Source organism: Pneumocystis jirovecii (genome assembly GCF_001477535.1).
Source record: "Pneumocystis jirovecii RU7 chromosome Unknown supercont1.7, whole genome shotgun sequence".
Classification (NCBI taxonomy): Eukaryota; Fungi; Ascomycota; class Pneumocystomycetes; order Pneumocystales; family Pneumocystaceae; genus Pneumocystis; species Pneumocystis jirovecii.
In genome coordinates, this window is record NW_017264781.1 from 51628 (window position 1) to 77617 (window position 25990).

Here is a 25990-nt window from a genome sequence, read left to right on the forward strand (position 1 = left end):
ACAAAACATGCTTTTATGAATCCCAAAGAATCGTTAAAAAACAGATGGTTTATGAGTAGATTGATTCCTGTAAAAATAAAAGGAAATGGAATCGATTGCCATCAATGAAATGAAAATGCTATCTAAAACAATGGATGCCCTGTCTATTTTGCTATGAATATTATGTTTAAAAACGCCATGCACGAATAATAATCTAAAAATCGACAAAATGCTCTGATATTACGCTAAAGATACTGTTTTTTCCATTTCTTCTGATATATCCTGCTTGATAATTGCAACTGCCGACATCTCGGGTTTCGAAAAGCTATCTTGGCTGCGTTCAGACACTAAATTTGGGTCTGATGCATGTTCTCTCTCGTACGACAACTGCCCAGGACGCCACGATTGCAAGGCTTCTTCTGCCTCCAAAAGAAGTTCTTTTGCCTCCTTTTCCGATTCATATGCTATACGTATATCCCCCGGGATCACCGGATTATCGTCCAGCAAGTCCAACAGTTTCCGGCCATAGTATGACAAAAGACATTGCTTTTCTGCCCGTTCCTGGACCGACAAAAAGTACATGTTGTATGCTTCTTTCAGTTTCTGCCGTGAAACATGTGTCAATTGTGCTTCTGCAACCAAATTCTCTGCTTCTAGCCGAACCAATCTCTGTTCCTGCTCAACTAGCTTAGACGACTCTGGATCCTTGTGTTTTAACATTGCAATTTGATCCGTTAGCTTCTGCTTTGCATCCCTCAGTGGCTGAACCGAGTTTTCAATATTACGTATCGTCTTGAGTACTCTCCGTGAATCGTCAATCTGGGTTGCATGGTTCTCCTCAAGATCTCCTATTTCCGACAAAATAACTGCCACTTTGTCACTCAAGTCTCCAATTGCATCGTCTCCTGTTTCCTCTCCTGTTTTCCACTAGTTATTTCTGTATTTTTCTCCCAATTCTCCCAATTTTACCCCATTGCGATAACTGCGATGCCACAGCTTGCTGCTCCCTTCCTGCCGCCTCATACGCTGCAATTAGCCCGTTTTCCGTCTTGATAAGCTTTGGAAGGCTTGTGTGTGTTGCGTTTCCGCGCAAACTTAGAAATGTAAACCCTTTGTCGGTAAATGCTAAATATACGCAACTCTGCGTCAAAACTTACGGTGTCCTCCCAACCGGGACGATCTTGATGTTGGTCGGCTGTGCCGGAGCGAGTGTGACCGGTTCATCGTGTTTTTTCCTAACTCTGTCCAATTCTCCCGCACTCTCCTCAGCTCTGTCTGGGTGCCTCTTATCGCTTGCCGTTCCCCCGGCAACCCCTCTGCGTCCGCCACCACTACCCCATCCATCGCCACCACCAGCCGCCAGACTTGTGTGTGCCATACCAATATTATGTATTACACTATACTGCGCTATACTATATATACCACACTATGCTAACACTATATGTTAACATTGTGCTAACACTATGCCATACTGTATATACTGTACACTACAACTAATACTATACTGTACTATACTATATACTATACTATATACTATACTGTATATACTATACTATATACTATACTGTATATGTTATACTGTATATGTTATACTGTATATACATACTATACATACTGTACTACATACTATACTATACATGCCGTACTGTGCATGCTATATGCCATATTCACTGCATACCCGACACACTGCATACACCGTAGTATGCACAGCACACACTGCAGTACGGTATGCACGAGGACGTCGGCGCTGGGAATCGGTCACGTGACCTCCCGCGCCGGCCTCGGCGTGGACTCGGCGCGGAAATACACTCTGTCGCGCCTATGCAAGCACAGTGCCACACTATGCATACCTTGTACACTGCACTGCACTACACTGCACTGTAATTATATGCATTATAACTGTACACACACAGTGCACACTATGCACCACACACTATACAATATACTATACATATACACTATAACCATACACTATATATACTGTGTATGCCATATATACCATATATACTATAGATACGATACAGTACATTCATATACACTATATGCTATAACTATATATGCTATATACATTTATATACGCTATATATGCTATATATGCTATATGCTATGCGCGCAGTATGCGTTGTATGCATTGTGCATGCACTGTATGTGTCCGTGCATAGGCTGCTCACTATACGGCGCATATGCTGCAGCATTGCGGGTACGTTGCGTATACACAATGCATACAAAGCATACAAAGCATAGTATATACATGGTATATATACTGTATATAAGTGTATATAACATGTAGCATACATAACATACATAGTGTATACAGCGTGTACAGCGTGTACAGCGTATACAGCGATATAGCTGTATAGTATAGATGGCGTGTACAGCATAGACATGGCGTATACAGCATAGACAGTATACACAGTGTATACAGTGCACACAATGTAGTGTATATAGTATGTACTGTATATATAGTGTAGTGTATAGTGTATGATGTGTATATATAGTGGTATATAGTATATGTAGTGTGTATAGTCTATATAGTTATAGCGTATACAGTGTATATGAATGTATAGTGTATGGCTATAGTGTATATCTGTAGTATATGGTATAGTGTGGTATATAGTGTATAGTGCATGGCATGTACTATATAGTGTATAGTATACAGTGTGTATCAGTATATAGTATACACAGTACATATAGTGCATATAGTGCATATAGTGCATATAGTGCATATGGTATTTATAGTATCTATAATATATAGTATATAGTATATAATATATAGTATATAACATATAGTATATAACATATAGTATATAATATATAGTATATAACATATAGTATATATGGTATATAGTGTATGGTTATGTATACACAGTGTACACAAGTGTATATAGCATACATAGCATGTATAGCACATATAGCGTGTAGCACACACAGCGTGCAGCATATACTGCAGAGCACATGTGCAACGGACATTATGCGCAGCGTGCAGCCGTAGTACATACACCGTGCATACACCGTGTATAGTGGACCACTGGCACTGTGCACCGTATGCATTGACGCACACTGCGACGTATACAATGTATGCATGCACTGCATATATACATATACACACAGATACACACGCATACACACGCATATATGCACATACACACAGCAGCCATATGACTTGTACACTTGTGTACCAACGCTGTGCGCTGTGTATATATGCACTGTATGTATACACCTGTACGTTATTATGCACACTACACTATACATATACACTGCACATGCCATGCACTATACATATTGTACACACTATATACTGTCTATGCTATACATACTATATATATGCTATACGCTGCACGTTATATACACATATATATACTATATATACTATATATGCTATATGTTATGTATGCAGTATGCTTTGTGTATGCGTATTTGCAATATATACAGTGTATCAGCGATGTTGCAGCGTATACGTTGTAATATGTGTCTATAGTGCACGCACTGCTATACACTATGGTGTATGCGCTGTAGAGTATACATGTATTGTATGCGTGTGCATACGCTGCATCCCGGTGAGCATTTGTGCGTGTGTATGCGTGTATATATGTATGTATGCGTGTATCAGTGTATATATGAGTATATGTACAGTGCATTGCCTGTCAGCAGTCTTCCATACGTGTATATGCGCTGTACATGTATAGTGTATGCGCTATATTTGCTCTATACATATCTTGCACGGTATGCACAGATTATGCTGTATGCACCGCGTGCACTGCATACACTTGTACAACACCCGCGCCGCTGCCTGTGCACTGCGCATACACTCACTATACACACAGATACATACATGTAGACATATATACACAGACATACATGTATATGCACGCATATACTCATATATACACTGTACATACCATGCATGTACGCACCGCACACACTGAGCACACTGCGCACACTGCACTGTATGCGCTATGCATGCAACGACGCTGCACTGCATGCACTGCGTGCACTGTGTACGCTAACCACATGCCTACCATATACCATATATTATATACTGTATGCACTGCAACTGTACATACCACTGCCGCACACACTGTACCGTATACACTGTACCGTATACACTGTACTATATGCACTGGTACTATACACACCGCATACACCCACATACACTGTATACGCTGCATACACTGCATACGCCATCTGGGGGGGGCAGTCTAGCTGCTCATTGCCGTCACTGCCTCGCTGCATGCACTGCCCGTGCTGCAGACTCGGTGCCGCCCATGTGCACGCATGCTGCCCACCCGCTCGAGCGCAGAACGCCATGGCAGACGCTGCGATCACATGCGACAAGCTTGAGGCGCAGCTGGCACACTCGAGCCAAGCATGTAGCAGCGCAGCGCCCGCAACGCGGTGGACAGAGATCCGGCGGCTCCTCCGCGAGCCGCTAGCCGAGTTCCTGGCGTGTCTTGTCGTAAGTATACCCGCACAGCAGAAGCAGGGTAAAGACGAGACAGATGATTCTGTTCGGAGATGGCGTCGTCGCACAGGTGGTGCTGTCGGGCGGCACAAAGGGCAACTACCAGTCCATTAACTGGGGATGGGGAGTCGGCGTGATGTTTGGTAGGTACAGATAGAGAGGCAAAGGCTGAGGAAAAGGGGTGTACATTAGCGGAGGGGTCTCGGGAGGGCACCTAAATCCGTGTGTGACGTTGGCAAACTGCGTTTTCCGGGGGTTTCCGCTGCGCAAGCTTGCAGTCTACACAGTGGCACAGGTAGCGGGGTGCTTCTTTGGAGCATTGATTGTGTATGCAAACTACTATTCGGCGCTGAATGCGTATGAGGGAGGGACGCGGACGGTGGCGGGGCCGAGGGCGACGGCGGGCGTATTTAGTACGTATCCGGTGGTGTTTTTGTCGAGAACGGGGCAGTTCTTTTCAGAGGTCGTGGGGTCGGCGGCTTTAATGGTGTGTATTTTTGCCATCTGCGACCAGTATAATCATCCGGCGAACGACAAAGGGCCGTTGGTTATACTGTTTCTTGTATTTGGGATTGGGGCGTGCTTGGGGTGGCAAACGGGGTATGCAATCAATATGGCGCGGGACTTTGGAACACGGCTCCTGTCGTATGCAGTGGGGTATGGGAATGAGGTGTGGACGGCGGGACACTACTACTTTTGGGTGCCGATGTTGGCGCCGTTTGCAGGATGTTTGCTGGGGGGGTTTATATATGACGTGTTTGTGTATACGGGGGCGGAGTCGCCGGTGAATGCGCCGTACTTTGGGCTGAGGCGTGTGAGGCGGGAGTAGGGTGAGTGGTGAAGGTGGCGGTGAGGCATTTGGTATTTGCAGTGTGTGTTTGTGTGTTTGCTTGTAGACAGAATGGCGTAGTGCATTATACATGTTTTGGTGGGGATATGGACGGCAACAGTAGCAGATAGATGGGCAGTGTGCGGGACGGAAGTCACTAATAAGTGTTTAAGGGAGGGTGTGGGGGCGGCACGTATGATGTAGTGGTTATCATATTCGCTTCACACGCGAGAGGTCCTCGGTTCGATCCCGAGTACGTGCAGCGTGTTCTTTTGGTGCAGATGGTGGAGGTGAGGAGTAAGGCTATTTGTGGGAGGAAGGAGGAAGGGGATGTGTCAGATGTCTGTGTCAGATGTCCTGTTGAAGTACTTGTATGTATAAAGTGTAAGATGCACAGATGATGCCGGGTGCCTGTGGCACCGGCAGTGCTGACGTTGGAAACAGTCTTAGAGTCAGCGGTGCTGAGGAAAAATCAGTTTGCTGTGGGTGCAAGTAAGCTGGTTGCTGCAGCCAAAGCAGTGGGCTGTGGTGTGGTGAGTACTCTAGGCCCGTGTGAGCAGATCCATGTAAGCAGATCCATGTATCCGGCTAGGCGAGGGCTAGCAAAGACTGGCCAGTGTTCAGTGTTGTCTGTGGTGGCTGCAATGCCTTATTGTAAAAGCTGTAAAAGCTGTAAAAGGGTTCCCGTCGTAGTTTCCGCGTGTTTTTTCAAGAGATAGCTATATTTTTGCATTAAAAGCAGTGTCTAGCCAGCGTTTATTGTTTTGCGAATGTTTTCTAGGGCGCTTGTTAAATGCTGAGGAGTGCAAAACAGCCTGTTCTGCACAAAACTGGCTGCTCTGCAGGACCAGAATCCCCATCAAGATAAGTGCTAGCACGACTTGCGACACTGCTAAAATTTGCAGTGTATCAAGCTTACTGAGTGGAGTGTAGTTGTGTTGGAAAATTGCTTGAAGACCTGCTAGTTGTAAAAATGGGTTTTTGTGCACATGTAGCATACCTTGTACAAGATAGACCATATAAATGATGACACCAGCGACATAAAGAATTAGACTTCCGCTGTCGAACAATAAGTTGCTCTGATTGCCTCCATATAATTTTATTGCATGTGCCACAAGGCCAAAGCAAATTACAGCATGCAAAACAGCTCTGTGGATAGGCGGTGCCTTGTATAGTAGCTGGTAATATGTTTCTGCATTTAAAAGTGCTTGGTCTGTTACTGGATTTACCCAAAGTGTAAAATGATCGACCATCCACTGTTGTTATTAGTTTGTATGTTTGTTGGTGAGAGATATACATTATTAAAGAGAATTCCAAGAAAAAATGAGCTGCTACAAACAATCAAATAACTGGCGAGTGTTTTTTTCATTTTCTTCGTGTTCTTGCGGAAATTGACGTTGCGTCGATCGTCATTCTAGTGTTCGGAAGGATTATTAAAAAGAGGAATTAAATAAAAACATTATCTTTAGAGCTGTTGATCTAAGCTGAACAATTTATTTACAATATTGTTTTTTCTCTTATTTTAAACGGCTTATTTCCGAGTAACATGTCTTAAAAAATTTGTTTTAAACGACTTGCTTAATGTTGTTCTTTAAATAGCTTATAATGAATCATTGCGTTGGACTGTTTTTATCTTATTCGCACTTCGTTTCACATAGCTTAGCATTGTTCTGTTATTTTTGTTAAAGGATTTGATAAGATGTAGTGAACAGCATTTGTTTTTTAAGTATACGAATGTTTAATCAGGACGTTTATTTTATGGATCAAATAAGATAATTATTTGTTGAAAAGTTTCGCAAGTTCTGCTAAGTATTAGTATATGAAAATGGAAGTCTGGATAAACAACTTTTCCGAAGCGGATCACCAGGTTTGAGTTCTGGAAGAATTACTCTCCATTCGATATAGGCGTTACCTTTGTTTGAACGAGATGTAGAATGTGATGTATCCCACACAGGCATGCCTTTTCCTGGAAAAACATCGACATGTCCTATATTGCAATAAGTTTTTAAAGATTTAGAGGGAGTGATATTAATATAAACCTGATTGTACTGTATCACCTGCAAGTTTTGTTACATTAAAATAATCTTTATTGAATAGTTTGATTTTCCGAGTCCATTCTCCTAATAATGCATCTAAAAGAGAAATAGTTTCAACCCGATAAAGATCATTATTTTTTCTTCTCCAACCACTTTTTGAGTAGGGTTTTTCAATAATTATAATACAAAGATCGCCTGCTTCCCATTCTGGACTTTCATTCGCTTCATTTTGAAAAATGAACTGATAACCATAAGGTGCTCCTGGTGGAATATTTAGCGTGTATGTTTCAGTACTTTGCACAACTTTATTTCCGTCGCAAACAGTGCATGGATAAGAAAAGACATGTCCTTTTCCAGAACACTCATCACAGCTGTTTTATTAGTGAATATGTTTACCAAGAGTATGACATACATAATTTGATATGTTTGATACAATCCCGGTATTATCATTTGGCGTATAACACGGATCCCATATCCATTGCATTTGGTACATAGGGTAGAACTATGTTTATGTTGAGGATCTTTTCCTGTTCCTTGACAATGGTGGCATATCATTTGTTTATCGATATCAATAGTAAGTGTAGACCCATAATATAACTCTTCCAACTCGACTTCTACAAATTTCTCCATATTGGGACCACGTTTTGCCCCTTGAAAATGTTTTTCAAATATTTTTGAAAAAATATCAAATGGATCATGATATTCACTATCTTGGTTTCCTTCATACTTTTTTAACCCTTCCTCTCCATGCATATCATATATTTTTCGCTTTTCAGGGTTACTTAGCACTTCATATGCATAGGCAATGTCACGAAACATCTTTTCGTCTCCACCATTCTTGTCCGGATGCCATTTTTTTGAAAGACGTAAATAAGCCTTTTTTAACTCTCTATTATCTGCATCACGGTCGACATTAAGGACCTAAATATATATTATTCTTTATTTTTATGAATGTATTTTTGTTCAACCTTATAGTAATCTGTTTCAGCTAAAATAAAAGAGATAAAGAAAGATAAAAAGAAAAATAAGTAGATGAATAGCAGGTTTTTTATCATTTTTATATATTTCTATATATTTAAAATCCAAAAAGACGAATTTTTTGTTAGAAAAAATTAAGCGCTAGAATAACGTTAATGGGTTTTCGTAGAGAATATCGATTGATTCATGAGATGAAGGAAAAAATATGTTTAGCTAATAGAAGCTAATTACAGTAATATTTGTTGGAAATAACTTAATTTTAAAATATTTTAGGGAAAAAAAGATTCATTTCTATTTTTTTTTGAATAAATTAGTTGGAAAAAAGTTAAATTGCAGAAATAAGTTATTGTGTAAGTATTTAAGAAATTACTGTAAAAATGGATTCATTAGCACCACCTTTGCCAAAGGTTACAGAAGGAATGGTTCCCTTAAAAGAAGTTGTATGTTTCTTTTTTTCATAGATGATGCTTATCTTTTAACGATAATATAGATTGAGCGTCTTGTCTATTATGCTTTTTCAGAACTTCAGAATATGTTGGATATGTAAGATATTATTTAGTATTATTTTGTTTTTATATTTGATTCTATTGAAGACTTCCTTCTATGAGCAATGTTATGAAAAAACGAACAATACTTGAATATTTATTATCGACAAAAAGGCAAATGATTAAATTGTATGTTCTTATTAAATGGGCTCATAGTTCTGAGGAAGTGAAAAGATGCATTGTATTTTTTTTTTTAGAAAAGGATTGTTTTTAATTTTTGATAGGATATAGTTGCATTTCTACAAGGTCAAAAAAATTGTTTTTCAAATCTTATTCATGCATTAAAGACAATTATTAGTCAATTATCATATGCTCGGTAATTTTTTTATTATTTTTATTTATATTTACCATATTTCAGTGTAAGAAGCCCTGATATTTTTACTGCTATGGAAGTTTTTTCAACTGGAACTTTTTCTCGCCTTGAGTTTTCAGAAACATCTGTAAGAAATTGTAGCTTATTAGACTGTATTTTTATTTACTTTAGACTGCATTTATGCTTCCTCGCAATTTAAAACCTAATGAAGTTTTGCAAACTTTTAATACGCTTAATATATTAATTTCATTGAGGCTATCATTGTATCAAGTAATACCGTATCCTATGATATCTTATGTTGTAGAAAACGGAAGAGCTAAATTTGTAGTTGAAAATGAGTTTGTTATTTTTTTGAGTTTTGTTGGTGAAAATATTTCTAAAATAGATGATTTTGTATGGTTTTTAGTTGACTTTGAGTGGAATTTTGATAGAGCACCTGTTATAAGTGATAATATAAAAGATGAAATTGAAAAGCTTGCTAATGAAATCTTGAAGTTATCTGTTATTCAAAAAAAGGAACCTTTGGTAGAATTATATAATTTTCTTCGTAAGTTTTATATTAATGTTATTTTTTGTTTTTCTAATATTTTAAGATAAATTTACTTTGTTTTATAAACTTGAAGTTATTGTTGTAGAAGCAAAAGAAATGTCTTTTAAAGGATGGAAAGATAAACTTAATGTTAGTTTTGATAATTTTAAAAGAACTTTGACATTGAAATATTGGCCAGTATTGTAAAAAAAACCTTTTTTATGTTTGTTTTTAATTAATTTTAGTACATCATCAGAAAAAAATATCAAAAGTTGGCCTAATTCTATTGGAATATTTGTTGGTGAGCCTAAAAAGAAAAATATTGCTAGTTATATGTTTCCATATACTCGAATATCTTTTGATTATGATTGTTCAGTAATATCCTATTCTTGGAAAATTGGTGATGATTTTCAATGTTGTGAGGATCTTAATATAGTGATTTAAAGTTTTCTAAAAGATATTTTTTAACTTCTTTAGAATGAATCGAATATATCTGCTAAAGAGATAATACTAAAAGTTATTGGTTTTCATTCAATGATATTATTGAAAAAGGTGTGTTTGACGTTATTAGAGTCTAGTAGCTTTTCAAGTAGTTCCGTGTTTATTTTAAATGCTGATGAAAATAATGAAAATCCCATTCTAAAAATTCAGTGTTCAAAAGCAAAAAGTATATTGATTTTTGTTAAACCTATGTGTGGAAAGTTCAGACTTGTAGAATATGATTCTTTTTTATGTTCATCTTTAGTTATAAAAAATTATGAAAAGTTGATTAATATTCCGAATCAGAATATACTAGAATTACTTATTCGATTAAAATGCAAAATACTGTATGATGATATTGAGTCAAAGGCTAAGTTTTTAGGTTGGGAAGTTGTTAAGTTTCCTTCTGGATCTTTTAAACAAAAGGAGTTTAAAAATAATTTGGGATTAGAAATTAAATATACAATTTTTTTAACAAATTCTATACTAGGCTGGAAACAGCCATCCTCTAAAAGCATTTTTTTTGTTGTATGTTTATTGTCTGGGCAGAATACTAACTGGTGGCTTCTGGAAACTGCTATTTCTAAGTATGATGTTTTTTTAGGATGGAATATTTTATGGTCTGAAAAAATACGAATTCATGACGGAAAGAGACGAAAATCTAGTGAATTGGACTTTTCGTTGATTTTTGATTTTTCTCCAACTTATTCTTTACTTGAAAGTATTCACAAATATTCTATAATAAGAGTAGCAATTCTTCAGTTTTCTCGAGATCTTGATATGCGAGGTATTCATTATGGGTATTTACATGATTTTTCTATTTCTCAGTTATGGATAATACCATTCTTTCATTTTTATACTGGAGATATTTCCCCTTTAGCCAAGGTTTGGGTTTGTAAAAATATGTTTGCTCAGTTTTTATTTTCTGGACATTCTTTTGATGAATTGAAAATCATTTTTTATGGGAAGTTGACTAATCTTAAGTTTTTAATAGTTTTAATGCAACAGTATAAAAGAGACGATATTGAACTTAATGTTAAATCTAACTATTTTTTAATAAAAGTTATTTATAAAATGGGTAAAAATATATCTTTGGTTATTGATTTATTTCTTGAATTATGGTTAAAAATCGAAACGATTATTCGATTTGTTTTTAAATCAAATGAATTTAATCATTTTTTAGTATTAGAAAGTTTCAATATAGATACTGTTAGATTTTCCTATTATAAAAAAAAGCATTTTTGGTTGGAAATTGGATATGAAAGTAGTGATAAGAAAGTTAAATTTCCTTCTATAAAGTATTCTCTTGAAATTGGTGCTATTGATGGTTATATAAATCCTCATACTAGAATTAAAACTCATCTTTGTCAAATACTAGAAGATTCTCGTGGAAATGTTCGTTTGTTCTCTGAAATTGTTTATAAAACTCTTCCTTTTTTGGAAACTATTGAACAGCTGGAAGCAACGACACTTGAAAAGTCCGAGTTTCATGTATTATTTCAGTCTTCATTGCAATTTAGTATTGTATATGCAAAGAAACGACATGCACTAGGGGTTATATTAAGGTCTGCTCCTTCTCATTTATTGGATAATGATATGATTACACTTAATGAAGGAACACTTGTATATTATATTTTTGATTTAGCATTAAAATATCAAGCAGCAGATTTTTTAGAGACATCTAAAATAAAAGGGCAAAATTCTGAGAATGGTACTGTTGAATCAGAGAATATTGTGCATGCTAGAGCTAAAAAATTAAATTATTTAAAATCTACGTATAATGTGATTGAAGCATGTCAATTTATATGGAGTAAAGGAATTGATGTTGAAGAATATAAGAAAACTATTTTTCCTGCAGAGAATGGCTTATTGTGCACTTCAGATGCAATAAGCTGTGTTATTAATAAAATACATACTATGATTTTAGACTATGATTGTATGAAATAAAATAAGGATATATTTTTTGGCGGTAATTTTTTGTAAATATTTATATATGTAGATAAAAGATTGGTAGAAATGGTCTGAGGATATTAGAATAGAATTTTATTAGAAATCATATTCAAATATATTATAATATTATTTAATGTTTTGTGGTAATTATTAAGCTATTTTTGCCATTTTTATAAATGGTTTTAAAAATATTCTATTTTCCTTTAAATCGTTTTTACAATTTATAAATGTATGTATAATGTTATCAACCTATATTTTGTTTCTTTGTGTTTTGTTCGTAGATTTTATCTCGATAATTGGAGGTTCTGTAACTCAAAAAAATTAAACTTTAATTCAGCAAAAAAACATAAAAAAATACAAATATTTCAAAGTTTTTCAAAAATAAGAAAGAGAATCAGTTTTTTGTTTTATATTAGTATTAGATTTTTTTTTAAAAAAAAAGCATTAACGAAATTATTATTTATCAACGAAGTTTTATAGAACTGTTAATATGGAGCAAATGTCTGATATTACGGAAATTCAGAAAGTCTTTTCTGCTTGTATTGGTGCTTTGGTTACATCTGTTGTTGTTACGCCGTTTGATTTGATTAAAACGAGATTGCAAAGTCAAACAGTTGATGCAAATATAATGAAGTCATGTTGTCGAGATGTTCTTTATTCTTCTACACATTCTCAAAATATTGGGTCTTTTTCTTGTGCACTGCATCCAGATGTTGTACTGCATCATTTCTGTGTGGACCGTCCTACCGATGCTTCAAAATATCAGTTTAATGGGATGTTAGGGACAATGATTAGAATTTCTCGAAATGAGGGATTCACTGCGTTATGGAGAGGTTTATCACCAACCTTGTGAGTTCTGTATTCATTTTAAGATATTGGTTTAATACTTTTTTAGAGTTATGGCTCTTCCATCCACTGTTATTTATTTTGTTGGTTATGATCATCTTCGTCAGTATTTTTCTTCTCCCGTAGCACCATTATTTTGTGGTGCATTTGCTAGAACTATGTCTGCGACTGTGATTTCACCTTTGGAGCTTTTTAAAGTTCGTCTTCAATCCGCTGTACATTATCCATGTTCTACTTCAATATTTTTTACTGTGGTTAGCGGCATTCAAGATATGGTGAAAACACAAGGTCTTAAGAGTTTGTGGAAGGGACTGAGTCCTACTTTATGGAGAGATGTTCCATTTAGTGGATTTTATTGGATGGGTTATGAAAGAATTAAAAATTTTTTAAAAAATTATGTAGAGCCTTTTAAGAGCTTGGATCCAGGAACATCTGAGTTCTTTAAAAGTTTTATTTCTGGGGGAATAAGTGGTTCTATTGCTTCATTGATTACTCATCCTTTTGATTCTGTTAAAACACGTCGTCAAATTCGACATAACAGTCTTAGAACTATTTCTGTTAAAAAAGAAAGTACTTGGAAAGTTATGAATGATATCTTTAGTGAGTCGGGATTGAGGGGCTTGTTTCGAGGTGCTGTTCCACGAATGCTTAAAGTGAGTCCTGCATGTTCAATAATGATTTCTAGTTATGAACTTGGTAAGTTTTATTAGATTTGTAATGAATTGTATTAATTAGAATTAGGTAAAATGTTTTTCAGTCGTTCTTTGAATCTTTGACCTTTTGTATATTTTTCTTCAACTATTATTTTTATTTTGTCAATTAAATTTGTATTTTTTGTCAGCCATGGGCTTTAAACGTATAGATTTTCTTTGGAAAGTTAATTGACAAAAATATATTAGAATATTTAGACTATTTTGCAGCATGTATTGCTATATTGTAGTAATTGGTAAGATTTAGTCGATATCTGAAAATTGCTTGATTGCACTTATTTTGGGTCTTGGTTCTATTAATACTTTTAATTAATACAATTTTTATATAGTCATTTTTATTCTATTTTTATTTTAAAAAAGAAGATATAAGAGATATTACTTGATATTTACTATATATTTTTAATTTCTGATTGTTAATATTGTATTATTGCCTTCATTTCCCTGTTACTTAACATGTTTTATTTATAACATGTTTTCATTGATTTATCAATAATTTATCAATATAATATTTATCTTTTATGTTTTATCTAGATTCAGATTTCATTTTAAAAATGAGCCGACAACTGCAGGATTCGAACCTGCGTAGGCAAAGCCTATTGGCTAACTAAATCGAGATAGCAGGCCAACCGAGTAACCACTGTCGCAAGTTGTCAAAAACTTTTGGTAGATAAAGAAAATTATATTTATATGGTTTTTATTAGTGAATAAATATATTTGCTTATGTATTTATGTATTTTTAAAAGTTAAAAAATCTATTTTTAATATGTATCTACAAAAAATAGTCTATCAAGCTATTACATGATAGAAACAATGTTTTATTGGCTTTGAAGAAATGATAAAATGTAAATTTGTTCATATAATCATTTTTCTTTAAGTCCATGTGAAGGCTGGTAGTTATTAGATGACATAGGAGGCTCGTATGGCGGCACAGGTTGCTCTTCATGTGGCCAATGGTGATTTTCTGTTGTCCTTGGCGGCACATATGATGATACTGGCTGCATAGGATATCCATACGGTTGTGGAGGTGGAGGTGGAGGCGGGGGATGCTGATGTACAAACCCTGGTACAGTCCATCCTGTATATCTAATAGGCCTTGTACCTTGAGAAGCTCTGCTCCAATTTGTACAGCTTCTAGGATTCAGCTTGCCTTTATATAATGTTCTCAACTTACCAGATACATGTAAATATTATAATACCCATAAGTAACATACTCAGCACAACCCAACGTCCCCATTGATTCCAACGACTATAACAGTCATATCTTTCCTGGAGCGTTGATTTATAGTCGCAATAATGTCGTTTCCAAAGCACTTGTGTAACATTTGCTGTTACCAGGTTTCCATGTCTAATCATAATGATATTTTTAAAAACTGAACAAAAAAACAAACTTTAAAAAAAAAACAATAAAACTCTTCTCTGTTAGTAGTTATATTAAAAATATTCTTTTTTAATAATTTAGAAACTTTGTTCTATTTTTTTAGTAATGCTGGATAGGTCGTTCCTAAAGTCTGACACGAACGCGTTAATCTAATAAATTAAATTAAATACGTGTATTTATTGGGAAATTATTTTAAGGATACTATTTGTATTTGGAGACTGTTTTAGAGAGAGACTTTTAGGCAGAATATATTAAAGGAGAATGTGTTTGGCTAAATGTTAAGGAAACAGTTTTAGAAGGTAATTATTGGATATTATTTTGATTAACTGAATTTTTGACGATATTTCAGATATATTTTTGATTATAGTTTTAATAGTAATTTTGATGACAATGATATTGATAGATGAGTTATATTTATGTTTTAGGATTTAGTGGTGCTTGAATGATACTATCTACACTTACACATTTATGGTGCTATTGATTTTTTGAAACTATTTACTAGTGTTTGATGGAAGATATACTATAAACGCATTTTATATAGGTTTTTAAAAAAATGCTACAAAAATACTGTCCAAGGAAATAGCATATGCAATGCTGCATATTTAATATGATTTATATGTTGAATACTTAAACATTAGCTTATTTAGCATAAGGCTGATACATACCTAGACTCTGGATTTATCTAGGTTTTCAGCAGAGTATATGTTTTAATTATTTTTTATTTAATGGATGTTTTACTGTTATGTTTTTTGGGCTACAAACTGTTGTAAATTTGGCACTGTTTTTTCTTGGTTTTTATATTGGCTTTATCTTTGGTCATTTTTCTTAAGTTCTTTAATTTTTACTTTTATTTTTATTTAAGGAGTGGTTTTAATAGTAAAATATGAATTGTTGTGAATACAGCTTTGAAAGATGTATTTTGCATATTTAGCTCTAATTACTAGCTTTATGTTTAGGGTAGGGCTAGGACAGCGTGTTGGAGCATTCCCGACATCAAGATTTTGCGTGACTCGGCACGCGTAGTGTTAGTTAAATCAGAAAATTGATTCAGAGATTCTGTAGGAAGCTAGAAAGGGATAGGTAGTTTAATCTTTTCTTTTTTCATATTTTTCTGTGTATTTGGTGTGTCTTTGGGATCAGTTTTAAAAGACAATTTTTGGTGATTTAAAATGAGCAACTCGACTATGAGCAACTCGACTAAGACAAATATATTTGAAACTGCGTATCATGCAGGTGTAGAGGTTATAGAGCAGATTAAAGTTGCATATTCGACGCCAAAGAATTGTGTTAGTAGCTATTGGTGCCTAATTCCAATGATTTTGCTTATTTTGATTGGGATTATTATGTGTAAGTTAAGCAGATAGATGGTGATAGGTTGATATGTGGTTTAGTGTTGTCTATTTATTACTATTTTATGACTATTATACGTACATGTTGTTGTTGTTTTTTATGCAAGCCTGTGGGTCGGTTTGCAAGAGCAGAGCCGGCTGTTGTTGTACAGCCGACTGTTGTTCCATCTTACCCTGTGTATTCTTACAAAGATTATGGATATAAGGATTATGGGAATGGTGACTATTATCCTAAAAACTATGTTTCTAGAGATTTCCCTTCATGGAAACCACATAAAGCGGAGATTCGTCATAGAACAGATGCTTGCTATGACTCTTCTCCAAAGTGTATGTTAGATCCGATGCTTCCTCAAAAGTCTCCACGTAGGAAGAAATTACTTGAGTTCGGCAAGCAGAAGTCTCAAGTATTACCTGCTGATGTTTCATGTGATGAGATGTCATGTCATTTTTCTTCAGATTTGCCTCTGGAATTAAGTAGTGTGTATGATAAGGAGAATTCAAGAGATTTTTGGGAGAATTATGAAGTAGAATCTCCTAAAGATGCTGATAAGCAAGTTTCTCATAGAAAACATCTTTCAGAATTTTCTGTCAATTCGATTTTTGGTTGTTATAGTGATATTAGTCAACAAAGTTCAAATAATAGTGTGAAAAGAGTAAATTCTGGTCAATATACGAATAATGCTGTATCTCGTGTTGGTGTTTTAAATGGGGTAGAGAATACGTGTTATTCTCCAGATATTTATGGCAAAACTAGAGGTTATTCAAGATTCTAGTTTTTGAAGATTGTTTTTAAGGATATTATATTATGAGATTAATTCGATGTTATAGTAAATGGTTCTTTATAGGACAGGAGAATAAATGTCTTTTTATTGTATCTTGATTTTTCACATATATGAATATATCAGTATAGGTTATTTAAAGAGGCTATTGATTGGATCTTACATATAATTATATAGGTTATTGTATTTTTTATAAAAATCTAGTATTTATGGGCCATATGTTTTTAGAATGTTATTTATTTTATTCATTTCGATTTTTCTTTTTTTACATTAACTGCTTTATATGATAGATTGTTTTTTTAGTTCTGTAAAGGTTTTTATATTATTTTGTATTTAGAATATTCAGAATGATAAAAATATTAAAATTTAAATAAATATATAATCTTGTGGAAATCCAATGTTTATTTTGGAAATAAAGGTATTCCATAATGTTTATGTTAAATGTATTATTAAATTATGTATTAGGTAGGCTTTTTAGATAATTTTGTTAATTAGAAAGTTTAATAAAACTGATCATTTTTGAAAATATTTTTCAAATTTTTTACAATTATAAAATATAATAAAGCATATTGTTATTATTGTATTGTTTATGTTTTATGTTGGTTTATGTTTATTTGGAATTTATTTTGTAGAGTTAATTATTTGAAAAACTTTTGATCCTTGTTGGTCGTTATGTATATAAAACCACCTTTTTTTATCTTCAATAGACTCTATATTAGCAAATAGTCTTCCATTTCTATTCTCTTTTAGTTTTTTTGAGTTTCCTATCCATATGATTTTTTTTCCTAAAAGATTTAATGTTTCTATTTGAAATTTGTCGTTTGAATATTGCATTCTTGTAACATAGGGTGATAAAACAAAATGTATTAGAGCAGTAGAAAACGATGTTGTGCTAAGTGCTATAATACGATGAGTATAATTTTTTGAATGCTCAAAGAATACCAATAACTACCATAATAATTCTAGCTGAAAGATCTATATTTGTTTCAGCAAACAAAATAACTGGTGAAATAAGATATGTCAAGCAGAGTGATCCTATTGAAAAGAATTTTATAGATCTCAATGAAGAAACAAGATATCCAGAATATGTTATTGTACATGATTTATTTGTAGAGGAATTAGAATATATACGATAACCCTGATATAAATGTTGTTTGCTTGGAATTTTTTGAAAAACCTTAGTAATTATATTTAATTTATGAAGATTAAATGTTTTTAACATTAAAAAAATATATTTTTTAATATTAAAAATTAACGGATTTAAAATTTAATAAAACTTTGTGCAAAAATTAGTGGCTAATGTAAAGTGTATTTGGTATCTTGAAGGAAAATATAGATTGTTGTATTAATATCTTGAGTTGTAGATGTTGGTTTTTTTAACGTAAAATGCTTATTTCTAAAAAAAATATCTAGTTTTTAAATGAAAAGTATATTTTAAGTTTGTATAAGATATTTACATAATGAAATTTAAAGGATATAATTTATTTTTTTAATTTGTTTCTACTTTTTTTTGAATAGTTTTTTAAAGATTTTTATAAAATAATTTGTATAAAATTATGCTATTTATAATATTTTTGTACTATTTTTTAAAAATAATATTTGTCAATGTATAAAAGTTCTTTTTTATTTAAAATATTTTTTATTTTTTTGAGGTTGTAAATATATGGAGATTCGTAGATGATTAACATTAATTATGTATGAAGGGTTTCAAAAATTTGCAGAAAAATGTAGGAAATATGTTTTAATTTCTATGGATCATGGTGGACCATTGTTTTCTTTTATGGATGATTCCTATGAGTCTAAATTAGATGGAATTATTAATGATTTAAATCAGAAAATTCTCTGGCAATCTGATTTTCTTCAGAAAGTAAGCTTTTTTTGGAAAAGGATTTAAAATAATCAATTAAGGTTAAAGATTCTACTGCTATTAAGTCTAAACCGTTATCAGATACTAAATCATTGGATTTTAATCAGGTTTGTATGAATAGAAATGTTTTAAATGTTTTTATTGATTGTTTACTGTTTAGCATGAAAAGACCTCAAGAGAAATATTTTCAGAGATAAAACATCGTGTAGATGTATATAAAGAGTATTCTCGTACTATGGATTTTACAATTGATGATACCCTTGTTGCTAACTTGCTTGCACGACGTAAGATTCAAAAAAATACGACAGAAGCGCAATTGGCGCTTGAAATATTGAAAAAGAAGTTGAAAGATACACTTTTTATGGTTGAAAGGTACATTATATGATTTTTTTTTTAATGGTGACGTATTTAAGAGAACAAAAAATATTAGAAGATACTAAAATAATTGCATTTTTATTAGATAAAAAATTAAAAGTTCTGGAAAAAAGAAGTCAAAGAACTTCTCAAGAGATACTAAAGTGGGTATTTTTCGATAATATTTTATATTTTTTGACAAAAAGTAAGTGAATGTTATATGGGCGTGAAGGAAGTTGAACGATCAGTTAATAAGTTTATGCGCGAACTTGTTAGGTTTATTGATGAGCAATTGGGTGACGTATTGCTTGCAGAGCAGTCAGGCGCATTGATTAGACATGCGGATTTGACTGAGAAAAAACATGTTAACTCATTAGCAGAACCAGGTCAAACAACACTGGATATGCATATTTCTGTGGAACAGAAAGACAGAATTTCCCTTTGCAACAGTACAAAGGAGTTGCTTGAGGTACAAATGGAGGTTTGGTTTTGCTAAAATGTTAATATGTTTTTAGAACTTAATGAATCGATCAGTTTTGCCTGATGCAGATCCGTATTTAGTAGTAGAAGATTCAGTAGTAGGAAGGGTTCTATTACGTTCAGGGCTAGTGATGTTGCATAATAAAGATGCAACAAAAATGCGATTGGTTGAGTTTCACAAAGAGATTGATGAATCTTCTTTTATCTGATGTATTTTTTATTTAATGTATTAGTAAAAAAGCTTTTTATAATTTTAGGATTTAGATATTATTTGTCAATTTCCATTTCATCAATAATATCTGAAATAATAACATATTTTTTGACATCTTTTTTAATAACTGCAGTAGTTCCTCTTTTAAATTTATATGATTGTTCTTTAGGTACCCGTTCGTTCGGTTTAAGATAGTTGCGATAAAATTGTGTCTAACAAATTAGTATGTAAATTTTAGAAATAAAAAATAACCTTTTCTTTTTCTATGGTAGCCATGTCCACGTTGCTTCCTGACCCTAAATCGTTAAAAATACCTGCCAAAATAGCATCTTTACAGAGGTCCATTGCTTCTTGTTTAACCATATCAGCTTTATATCTTGTTTCAAGAACAGACATTGCTGCAAGACTACCGCTTCCCATTGTAACAAATGGGAGCTTGTCCGTACTTCCTAGAGCTCATAAATATGTGTTTAAGTCAAAGAAGCAATGCTCACCATGTGCAGAAACAGTGAATAAATGGGATCCTGTAGGATCAATACCAGCAACGATAAGATAAGCGCCTATATAGCCTTGATATTTGAAAAGATGTTGTTTCAGCATTGTTAATGCTGTAATAACACGTGGTTCCCGTCCTGTATATAATGCATGGAGTTCAATTTGTGAAGAAATCAAAGAAGTGACAAAGTCAATATCTCCTGCTGTTCCTGCTCCTGCTGCCCATATTTTTTGAGAAATTTTATGTAGTTTCTATATTAAAATTTGTAAGAAGTGTTTAAAATATAAAAATATATGGAAAACCTTGCAATTTTTATCCATCACCTAAAAAATAAATATTTGTAAATAAAATATACAATAAAAACGAGGAACTTACTATAGGACCCATTGTTGCTCGTGTATCTGCAGCAATGCATACTTAGGAAACATTAATATTGAAAAACAATTTTTATATAAAATATACCTCCATTTTTGTATGAAACACCGACAATTGTTGTTCCTGTAGAAATAGTAGGTGGTGGAGTAATTCCTTCAGATAGAAGATAATTATTTCGTTGGTAATTGCTAAAATCGAACCCTTTTTTTGGGATATTAATTTTAGATCCAATCATTTAACGTGCTGGGATGATATAGAAGTAGTCAACGGAAAGTTGAGACGCCGTCAAAAAATCATAAATGAATTATGATCAATAATAATATATATATATAAAGACAAGATTTTTTGAGAGAAAAAGTGTTTAAAAAATCTATTGTTTTTGATATAGTAAAAGATGTTATGAAAAAAAGAATTTGAATATAAAGAATATTTGACTTAATAATTTGAATAGACTAAATTTGGATTTTAAAGATATGTTTATTGGATAAGTAATATTTTTGGATTATGTCTTATTTTAATTATGTTAATTATGGTTTATTTTTTTATAATTAATAATGTAAAGAAAATAAGTAAAATAGTTACTTTGGTTTGCTTTTTATTGAATATTTCTTGCTTTTAGAGATTTTTATATTGTTTTTAGTTTTTTATAGTCAAATATTATTATGAATTATAATTAATCATTTTTAATGTTTTATATGTTATTTTTTGAAAGATAATTATGATTTAGAACTAAAACGACAAAAATTATTAAAGTTGAATATGAGAATACTTTGGAACAGTTTTATTGTTTTTGATGTTTTTTAAATCTTATTTAAATAAAAATTTACTGAATTTTTTGTTTTATTTTAGTTAATATAAATATTTATATAAAATGCACTAATGTAGAATTGATAGTGCTGTTCTTTTATATAATGATGAATATGGTGCTAACTTACTATGTTTATGAAAAAAAGAAAAAAGATGTTTTGAAATTATTTAAATATTTAAAAATATATATGTGAGTTTTATATGAAACTTATAATTTTGAGTATAGTTTACAAATATTTTGTAATTTTTGTTTTTAAAAGTATAAATAGTACTAAAAAACTATAATTTTATTCGCTATCTTTACAGGTTAAGTGTTTTGATAAATCCATTTTGTTTTAAATTACTTATTTAAATATAAATTTATATTTTTAAGTTTTTAAGTTTTTTGATTAAACTGAGACATGAAATTTGAGATAAAATAAAGGTAATTATATAGTAAAATATAATGTATTGAATACTTTTTCATTCATCTTCTTATATATTCTTATATATTAAAATATTTTTTTAAAGTTATGACTTAGTGTTTCTTGATCGTTAAATTACCAGTTATTTGAAAATATCGATAAGGTAAAATATAAGAAAGCGTTTTTATAAGTGTTTTTGTAGGTGTATATTAAACAAAAAAGAACTTCATAATGCCTTTTGTTTCACCTGTTGAAAATTTTGTTTTAAATCGCAAAAAGCGGTCTATAGATAGAGTTAAAAGTAATTTTTTGATCACTTTTAAAATAAACTAAATATGCACTATAAAGTTATGACGATAGATTCTAGTACACAAATGAGACATATTAATCGGCATCTTGCTGAGCTGGAGCGTGACAATTATAATGATGTGAAAATTGAACTTGCAAAGAATGAGGGTATTGTTATATATTTTAAAGATATTTTTTTAAATCAAGAAAGAATCCCGTTCTAAAAAAAGTAATCCAAATGTAAGAAGAATATTGATATCGAGGAAAACATTTGCAATGCATCTGGATGAAGCGGTATGACATAAATGTTCCGTATTATTTTTGTTTAATATATATAAATAAAAGGGTGTAAACGCAGGTTATCATTCAGCAGCTGTTGGACCTTCAAATAAGCCACCTATTCGTTTATGTATTATATGTGGGTACTGGGGGAATTATACATGCAATAAGTGTGGTGAACGGTATTGTTCTAAATCTTGTGAAGTTATACATTTAGAAACTAGATGTATGAAAACATATGCTTAGTTATTTAAGAAAATATATCGTACTTTATATTATTTTTTGGCACTTTAAATTCAAAAAAGTGAATATATTTAAGAATTATTATTTTGGATCATTTGGGAAATTGTTCGCAACCAATCGCTTTTAATCATAGATACAATATGGACGTATGGTTTGGTTGTAAAAATCTGATATGCTGTTAGATTTTTGTTACAAAGTAATATATCATTACTAAATTGTTATATAAAATAGCTTCGACTTTTCTATTAAATAAAACTGATGAAGGATGAATATGAACAATCTTAAATAAATTGTAAGCGATGATATTACAGTATTATAATATGTATACCGTGTTTCCTATGGTTGTATAGTAGTTTCCGTCTGTTTGCAGCAATGCTGTATTCATAAAAAATCCGGTAAGAAAACATTGAAGAATAAGTTCTGTATCTATCTTATTTGAAAATTCGACTTTCATGTTTGCATTTTTGCAATGTTTTGTTAATTGTTTTCTAATCTCCTGAATATTTATGAGTATAAAAATTAAATATTAAAAATATTACTACCATGATAGTTGTTATTGCTCTAAAATTTATGAAATTTTGATGACACCATGTTTTTGCTATTGATTCGTTTTTTCTTATTTCTATGAATTGCCTTATTATGTTAAGATATGTTATATGATCTCCATCTCTGGAGAAAAATTTCATCCTTGCTTCATTTGCTTCATTTTTTTTGTTTTGGGGTGATATGAAAAGGTTTTCTGTTGAAATACACGCAATTATATCAATAATGCATGATAAACAATTATAATCATTTGCCGCTGCAATTAAAACTCGTGCAAGTTGAGGACTTAATGGAATTAGTGACATATCATAGCCAATTTTTGTAATTTTTCCATTTTTGTCAAGAGCAGAAAGTGAATATAAGTGTTCTAAAGAACGCAACACTACAAAAATAAATATAAATTCATATTTAAAATGAATACAAACATGAACTGTGTGAAGGAGGATCTACAAATTTAAAATTCATGAGATCATCTTCACCTCTAGCTTTTAGAGTTAATACAGCAAATGACAAATTTATTCTTTTTATTTCTGGCGTAGATGTGTTTTTTAATTTTTTAAATTCTGATTCTGTATATAATCTATAGCATTTTCCAGGACCCTTTGGAAATATTAAAGATTTTCTTATTGTAGCATTCTCTATACTTCTCTTCCTGCTCTTCCTGCTCTTTGGCGTGCAGATGATTTACTTACTGGTTCAATATGTAAAGCCTCAATGCCTAATATTTTAATTAATATCATCACATTTTGTATTCAATACCAACCAAGCCTATTATTATAATGTTTTACCTTTACTAACCCTGTATCTATAACATATTTAACACCTTTTACTGTAACTGATGTCTCTGCTATATTTGTAGCCAATATAATTTTCCTGGTATTAGGAGGTGTCTTGACAAATGCTTTTTGTTGTATATTTTGAGGCAAAGCAGAAAATAATGTACATACGAACATCTTAAAAAATATAATTCTGTAGTATTTTTAAAAAATAAACATACCTTTGGAACATTTTCTTGTAATTGTTTTGAATAATGAGAAATAGATGTTTCTAGTGATTCAATTTCATCTTGACCTATGATATAATGAAAAACAGTGCATCATATTAAAAAATATTTTTACCTGTAAGGAATGCAAGGATATCACCTTCTGGTTCATTTATATGAATTTGAAATATTGTTCTCAAAACAGCATCAACATAATCATTTTCAGGTTGCAAGGTATGGTGAATGTCAACTGGATATTGTCTACCTTTTATAAAGCAAACTTTTGCATTATCAAAGAAAGTAGAGAATCGTTCCGCTTCTAATGTCGCACTCATAATAACTATGGTGAGCGTTGGACGTAATTTCATTATTTTTTTTAAGAATCCCATAAGAATATCTGTTATAAGTGTTCTCTCATGTGCTTCGTCAAGAATAATAGTTGAATAAAGAGACAAAAGTGGATCACCAATTAACTCTCGTAATAACATTCCATCAGTCATATATTTGATCTGTGTATGAGAAGAAGAACAATCATCAAATCTAATAGAATATCCTACTTTCGAACCCAGACTCGTTCCCATTTCTTCAGAGACTCTTTTTGCTAAATTTACTGCAGCAATTCTTCGTGGTTGCGTGATAGCAATACAGCTATTTTTTGTATAATTAGATTTTAAAAGAAATTGTGGGAGTTCTTGGACATTTAAAAGAATGAATAAACAAACACAATGTCTTACGTGTTGATTTTCCTGATCCTGGTTCCCCTAATAGAATTATTACTCTTGAATTTTCCATTTCTTCTATTAATTTTAATCGAGCTAGAGAATGAAATTATATAATTGTTTGAATAAATACATACCAGACCATATAGGAAGCTTCATTCTATCCTTAAGGAGCTCTGTGCGTCTTTTATCCTGCTCTTTTTTCGATTTTTTCTCTTTAATTTGATATTTTATTTTATTGATTATTTTGTTTTCTTGTGTTTGTAGTAATAATTCTGATTCTGTTTTAAAAAAATTATGTTTTTTAATTCTTTTAGTTTCATCTTTTATTATTTTATCGTATTTTTCTTCATAATTAACTTTTTTAGTTCTTTCTTTTTGTTGATTATCGTATGTTTTCTGCTTTTTGTCATTTGTAATGTTTTCTTTAGCATAAAAATCATGTTTTTTGCTTTTATTGCTTTTAAAATATATTCCTTTTAAGAACTTTAAATGTATTTTTCGATTTTTGTTCTTTTTAATTTTCTGCATAGTATTCTTTTTATATATTAGACGTAAAAGACCTTGATTTGTTGCTATGGTAACTATTATCAGAGACGGTACATTCTTAAATGCTACCAAGTGTTTTTTTGACTAAAATTTAATTTTATATTGATAAATAATGTCTATAAACAATAAATTGTTTTTATAACCTTTTTAAAGAGATTTTATATAATTTTAGACTTTTTATTACTCAAATATTTCGGTGAAATATTACTCTTGGGTGTTATATTTGAGCA

At 32.0% G+C, this 25990-nt stretch overlaps 12 protein-coding genes and 2 non-coding genes across 14 annotated transcripts; 6 read left to right on the forward strand and 8 right to left on the reverse strand.

The window, feature by feature from the left end:
* Positions 1-219: 219 nt before the first annotated feature.
* T551_01680 (uncharacterized protein) lies at positions 220-1357 on the reverse strand (the record flags this gene model as incomplete). The annotated part of the gene is made up of 3 exons (XM_018373943.1): positions 220-896; positions 949-1073; positions 1137-1357. The coding sequence occupies 3 exons, from the start codon at positions 1355-1357 to the stop codon at positions 220-222; spliced, it is 1023 nt and encodes a 340-aa protein (XP_018229688.1).
* Positions 1358-5459: 4102 nt separating this feature from the next.
* On the forward strand, positions 5460-5532 carry T551_05016. The gene has a single exon. It is a non-coding gene; the product is annotated as a tRNA-Val (tRNA).
* Positions 5533-5989: 457 nt separating this feature from the next.
* On the reverse strand, positions 5990-6639 carry T551_01681 (uncharacterized protein; the record flags this gene model as incomplete). The annotated part of the gene is made up of 3 exons (XM_018373944.1): positions 5990-6228; positions 6271-6526; positions 6568-6639. 3 exons carry the CDS (start codon positions 6637-6639, stop codon positions 5990-5992), a joined length of 567 nt encoding a protein of 188 aa, XP_018229689.1.
* Positions 6640-7075: 436 nt separating this feature from the next.
* T551_01682 (uncharacterized protein) lies at positions 7076-8361 on the reverse strand (the record flags this gene model as incomplete). The annotated part of the gene is made up of 4 exons (XM_018373945.1): positions 7076-7257; positions 7310-7677; positions 7719-8227; positions 8275-8361. 4 exons carry the CDS (start codon positions 8359-8361, stop codon positions 7076-7078), a joined length of 1146 nt encoding a protein of 381 aa, XP_018229690.1.
* Positions 8362-8661: 300 nt separating this feature from the next.
* T551_01683 (uncharacterized protein) lies at positions 8662-12098 on the forward strand (the record flags this gene model as incomplete). Its single annotated transcript, XM_018373946.1, has 9 exons — positions 8662-8724; positions 8775-8827; positions 8878-9010; positions 9054-9145; positions 9188-9269; positions 9314-9689; positions 9736-9874; positions 9917-10106; positions 10149-12098. The coding sequence occupies 9 exons, from the start codon at positions 8662-8664 to the stop codon at positions 12096-12098; spliced, it is 3078 nt and encodes a 1025-aa protein (XP_018229691.1).
* A 435-nt stretch (positions 12099-12533) lies between these two features.
* Positions 12534-13723, forward strand: T551_01684 (uncharacterized protein; the record flags this gene model as incomplete). Its single annotated transcript, XM_018373947.1, has 3 exons — positions 12534-12950; positions 12997-13643; positions 13689-13723. Exons 1-3 carry the CDS (start codon positions 12592-12594, stop codon positions 13721-13723), a joined length of 1041 nt encoding a protein of 346 aa, XP_018229692.1. The 5' UTR covers positions 12534-12591.
* A 491-nt stretch (positions 13724-14214) lies between these two features.
* T551_05017 lies at positions 14215-14309 on the reverse strand. The gene has a single exon. It is a non-coding gene; the product is annotated as a tRNA-Ser (tRNA).
* A 208-nt stretch (positions 14310-14517) lies between these two features.
* Positions 14518-15010, reverse strand: T551_01685 (uncharacterized protein; the record flags this gene model as incomplete). The annotated part of the gene is made up of 2 exons (XM_018373948.1): positions 14518-14804; positions 14869-15010. 2 exons carry the CDS (start codon positions 15008-15010, stop codon positions 14518-14520), a joined length of 429 nt encoding a protein of 142 aa, XP_018229693.1.
* Positions 15011-16204: 1194 nt separating this feature from the next.
* Positions 16205-17157, forward strand: T551_01686 (uncharacterized protein; the record flags this gene model as incomplete). Its single annotated transcript, XM_018373949.1, has 2 exons — positions 16205-16382; positions 16427-17157. 2 exons carry the CDS (start codon positions 16205-16207, stop codon positions 17155-17157), a joined length of 909 nt encoding a protein of 302 aa, XP_018229694.1.
* A 627-nt stretch (positions 17158-17784) lies between these two features.
* On the reverse strand, positions 17785-18385 carry T551_01687 (uncharacterized protein; the record flags this gene model as incomplete). Its single annotated transcript, XM_018373950.1, has 2 exons — positions 17785-18062; positions 18106-18385. 2 exons carry the CDS (start codon positions 18383-18385, stop codon positions 17785-17787), a joined length of 558 nt encoding a protein of 185 aa, XP_018229695.1.
* A 471-nt stretch (positions 18386-18856) lies between these two features.
* Positions 18857-20073, forward strand: T551_01688 (uncharacterized protein; the record flags this gene model as incomplete). Its single annotated transcript, XM_018373951.1, has 6 exons — positions 18857-19030; positions 19072-19137; positions 19191-19402; positions 19444-19548; positions 19595-19853; positions 19900-20073. 6 exons carry the CDS (start codon positions 18857-18859, stop codon positions 20071-20073), a joined length of 990 nt encoding a protein of 329 aa, XP_018229696.1.
* Positions 20074-20131: 58 nt separating this feature from the next.
* T551_01689 (proteasome core particle subunit beta 2) lies at positions 20132-21181 on the reverse strand (the record flags this gene model as incomplete). Its single annotated transcript, XM_018373952.1, has 6 exons — positions 20132-20287; positions 20328-20524; positions 20570-20822; positions 20874-20894; positions 20947-20987; positions 21034-21181. The coding sequence occupies 6 exons, from the start codon at positions 21179-21181 to the stop codon at positions 20132-20134; spliced, it is 816 nt and encodes a 271-aa protein (XP_018229697.1).
* A 1207-nt stretch (positions 21182-22388) lies between these two features.
* Positions 22389-22970, forward strand: T551_01690 (uncharacterized protein; the record flags this gene model as incomplete). Its single annotated transcript, XM_018373953.1, has 4 exons — positions 22389-22458; positions 22506-22613; positions 22657-22739; positions 22791-22970. 4 exons carry the CDS (start codon positions 22389-22391, stop codon positions 22968-22970), a joined length of 441 nt encoding a protein of 146 aa, XP_018229698.1.
* Positions 22971-23038: 68 nt separating this feature from the next.
* On the reverse strand, positions 23039-25742 carry T551_01691 (uncharacterized protein; the record flags this gene model as incomplete). The annotated part of the gene is made up of 11 exons (XM_018373954.1): positions 23039-23134; positions 23179-23247; positions 23296-23463; positions 23510-23892; positions 23936-24110; positions 24155-24228; positions 24274-24463; positions 24508-24581; positions 24629-25183; positions 25227-25307; positions 25349-25742. 11 exons carry the CDS (start codon positions 25740-25742, stop codon positions 23039-23041), a joined length of 2259 nt encoding a protein of 752 aa, XP_018229699.1.
* Between the last annotated feature and the right edge of the window lie 248 nt (positions 25743-25990).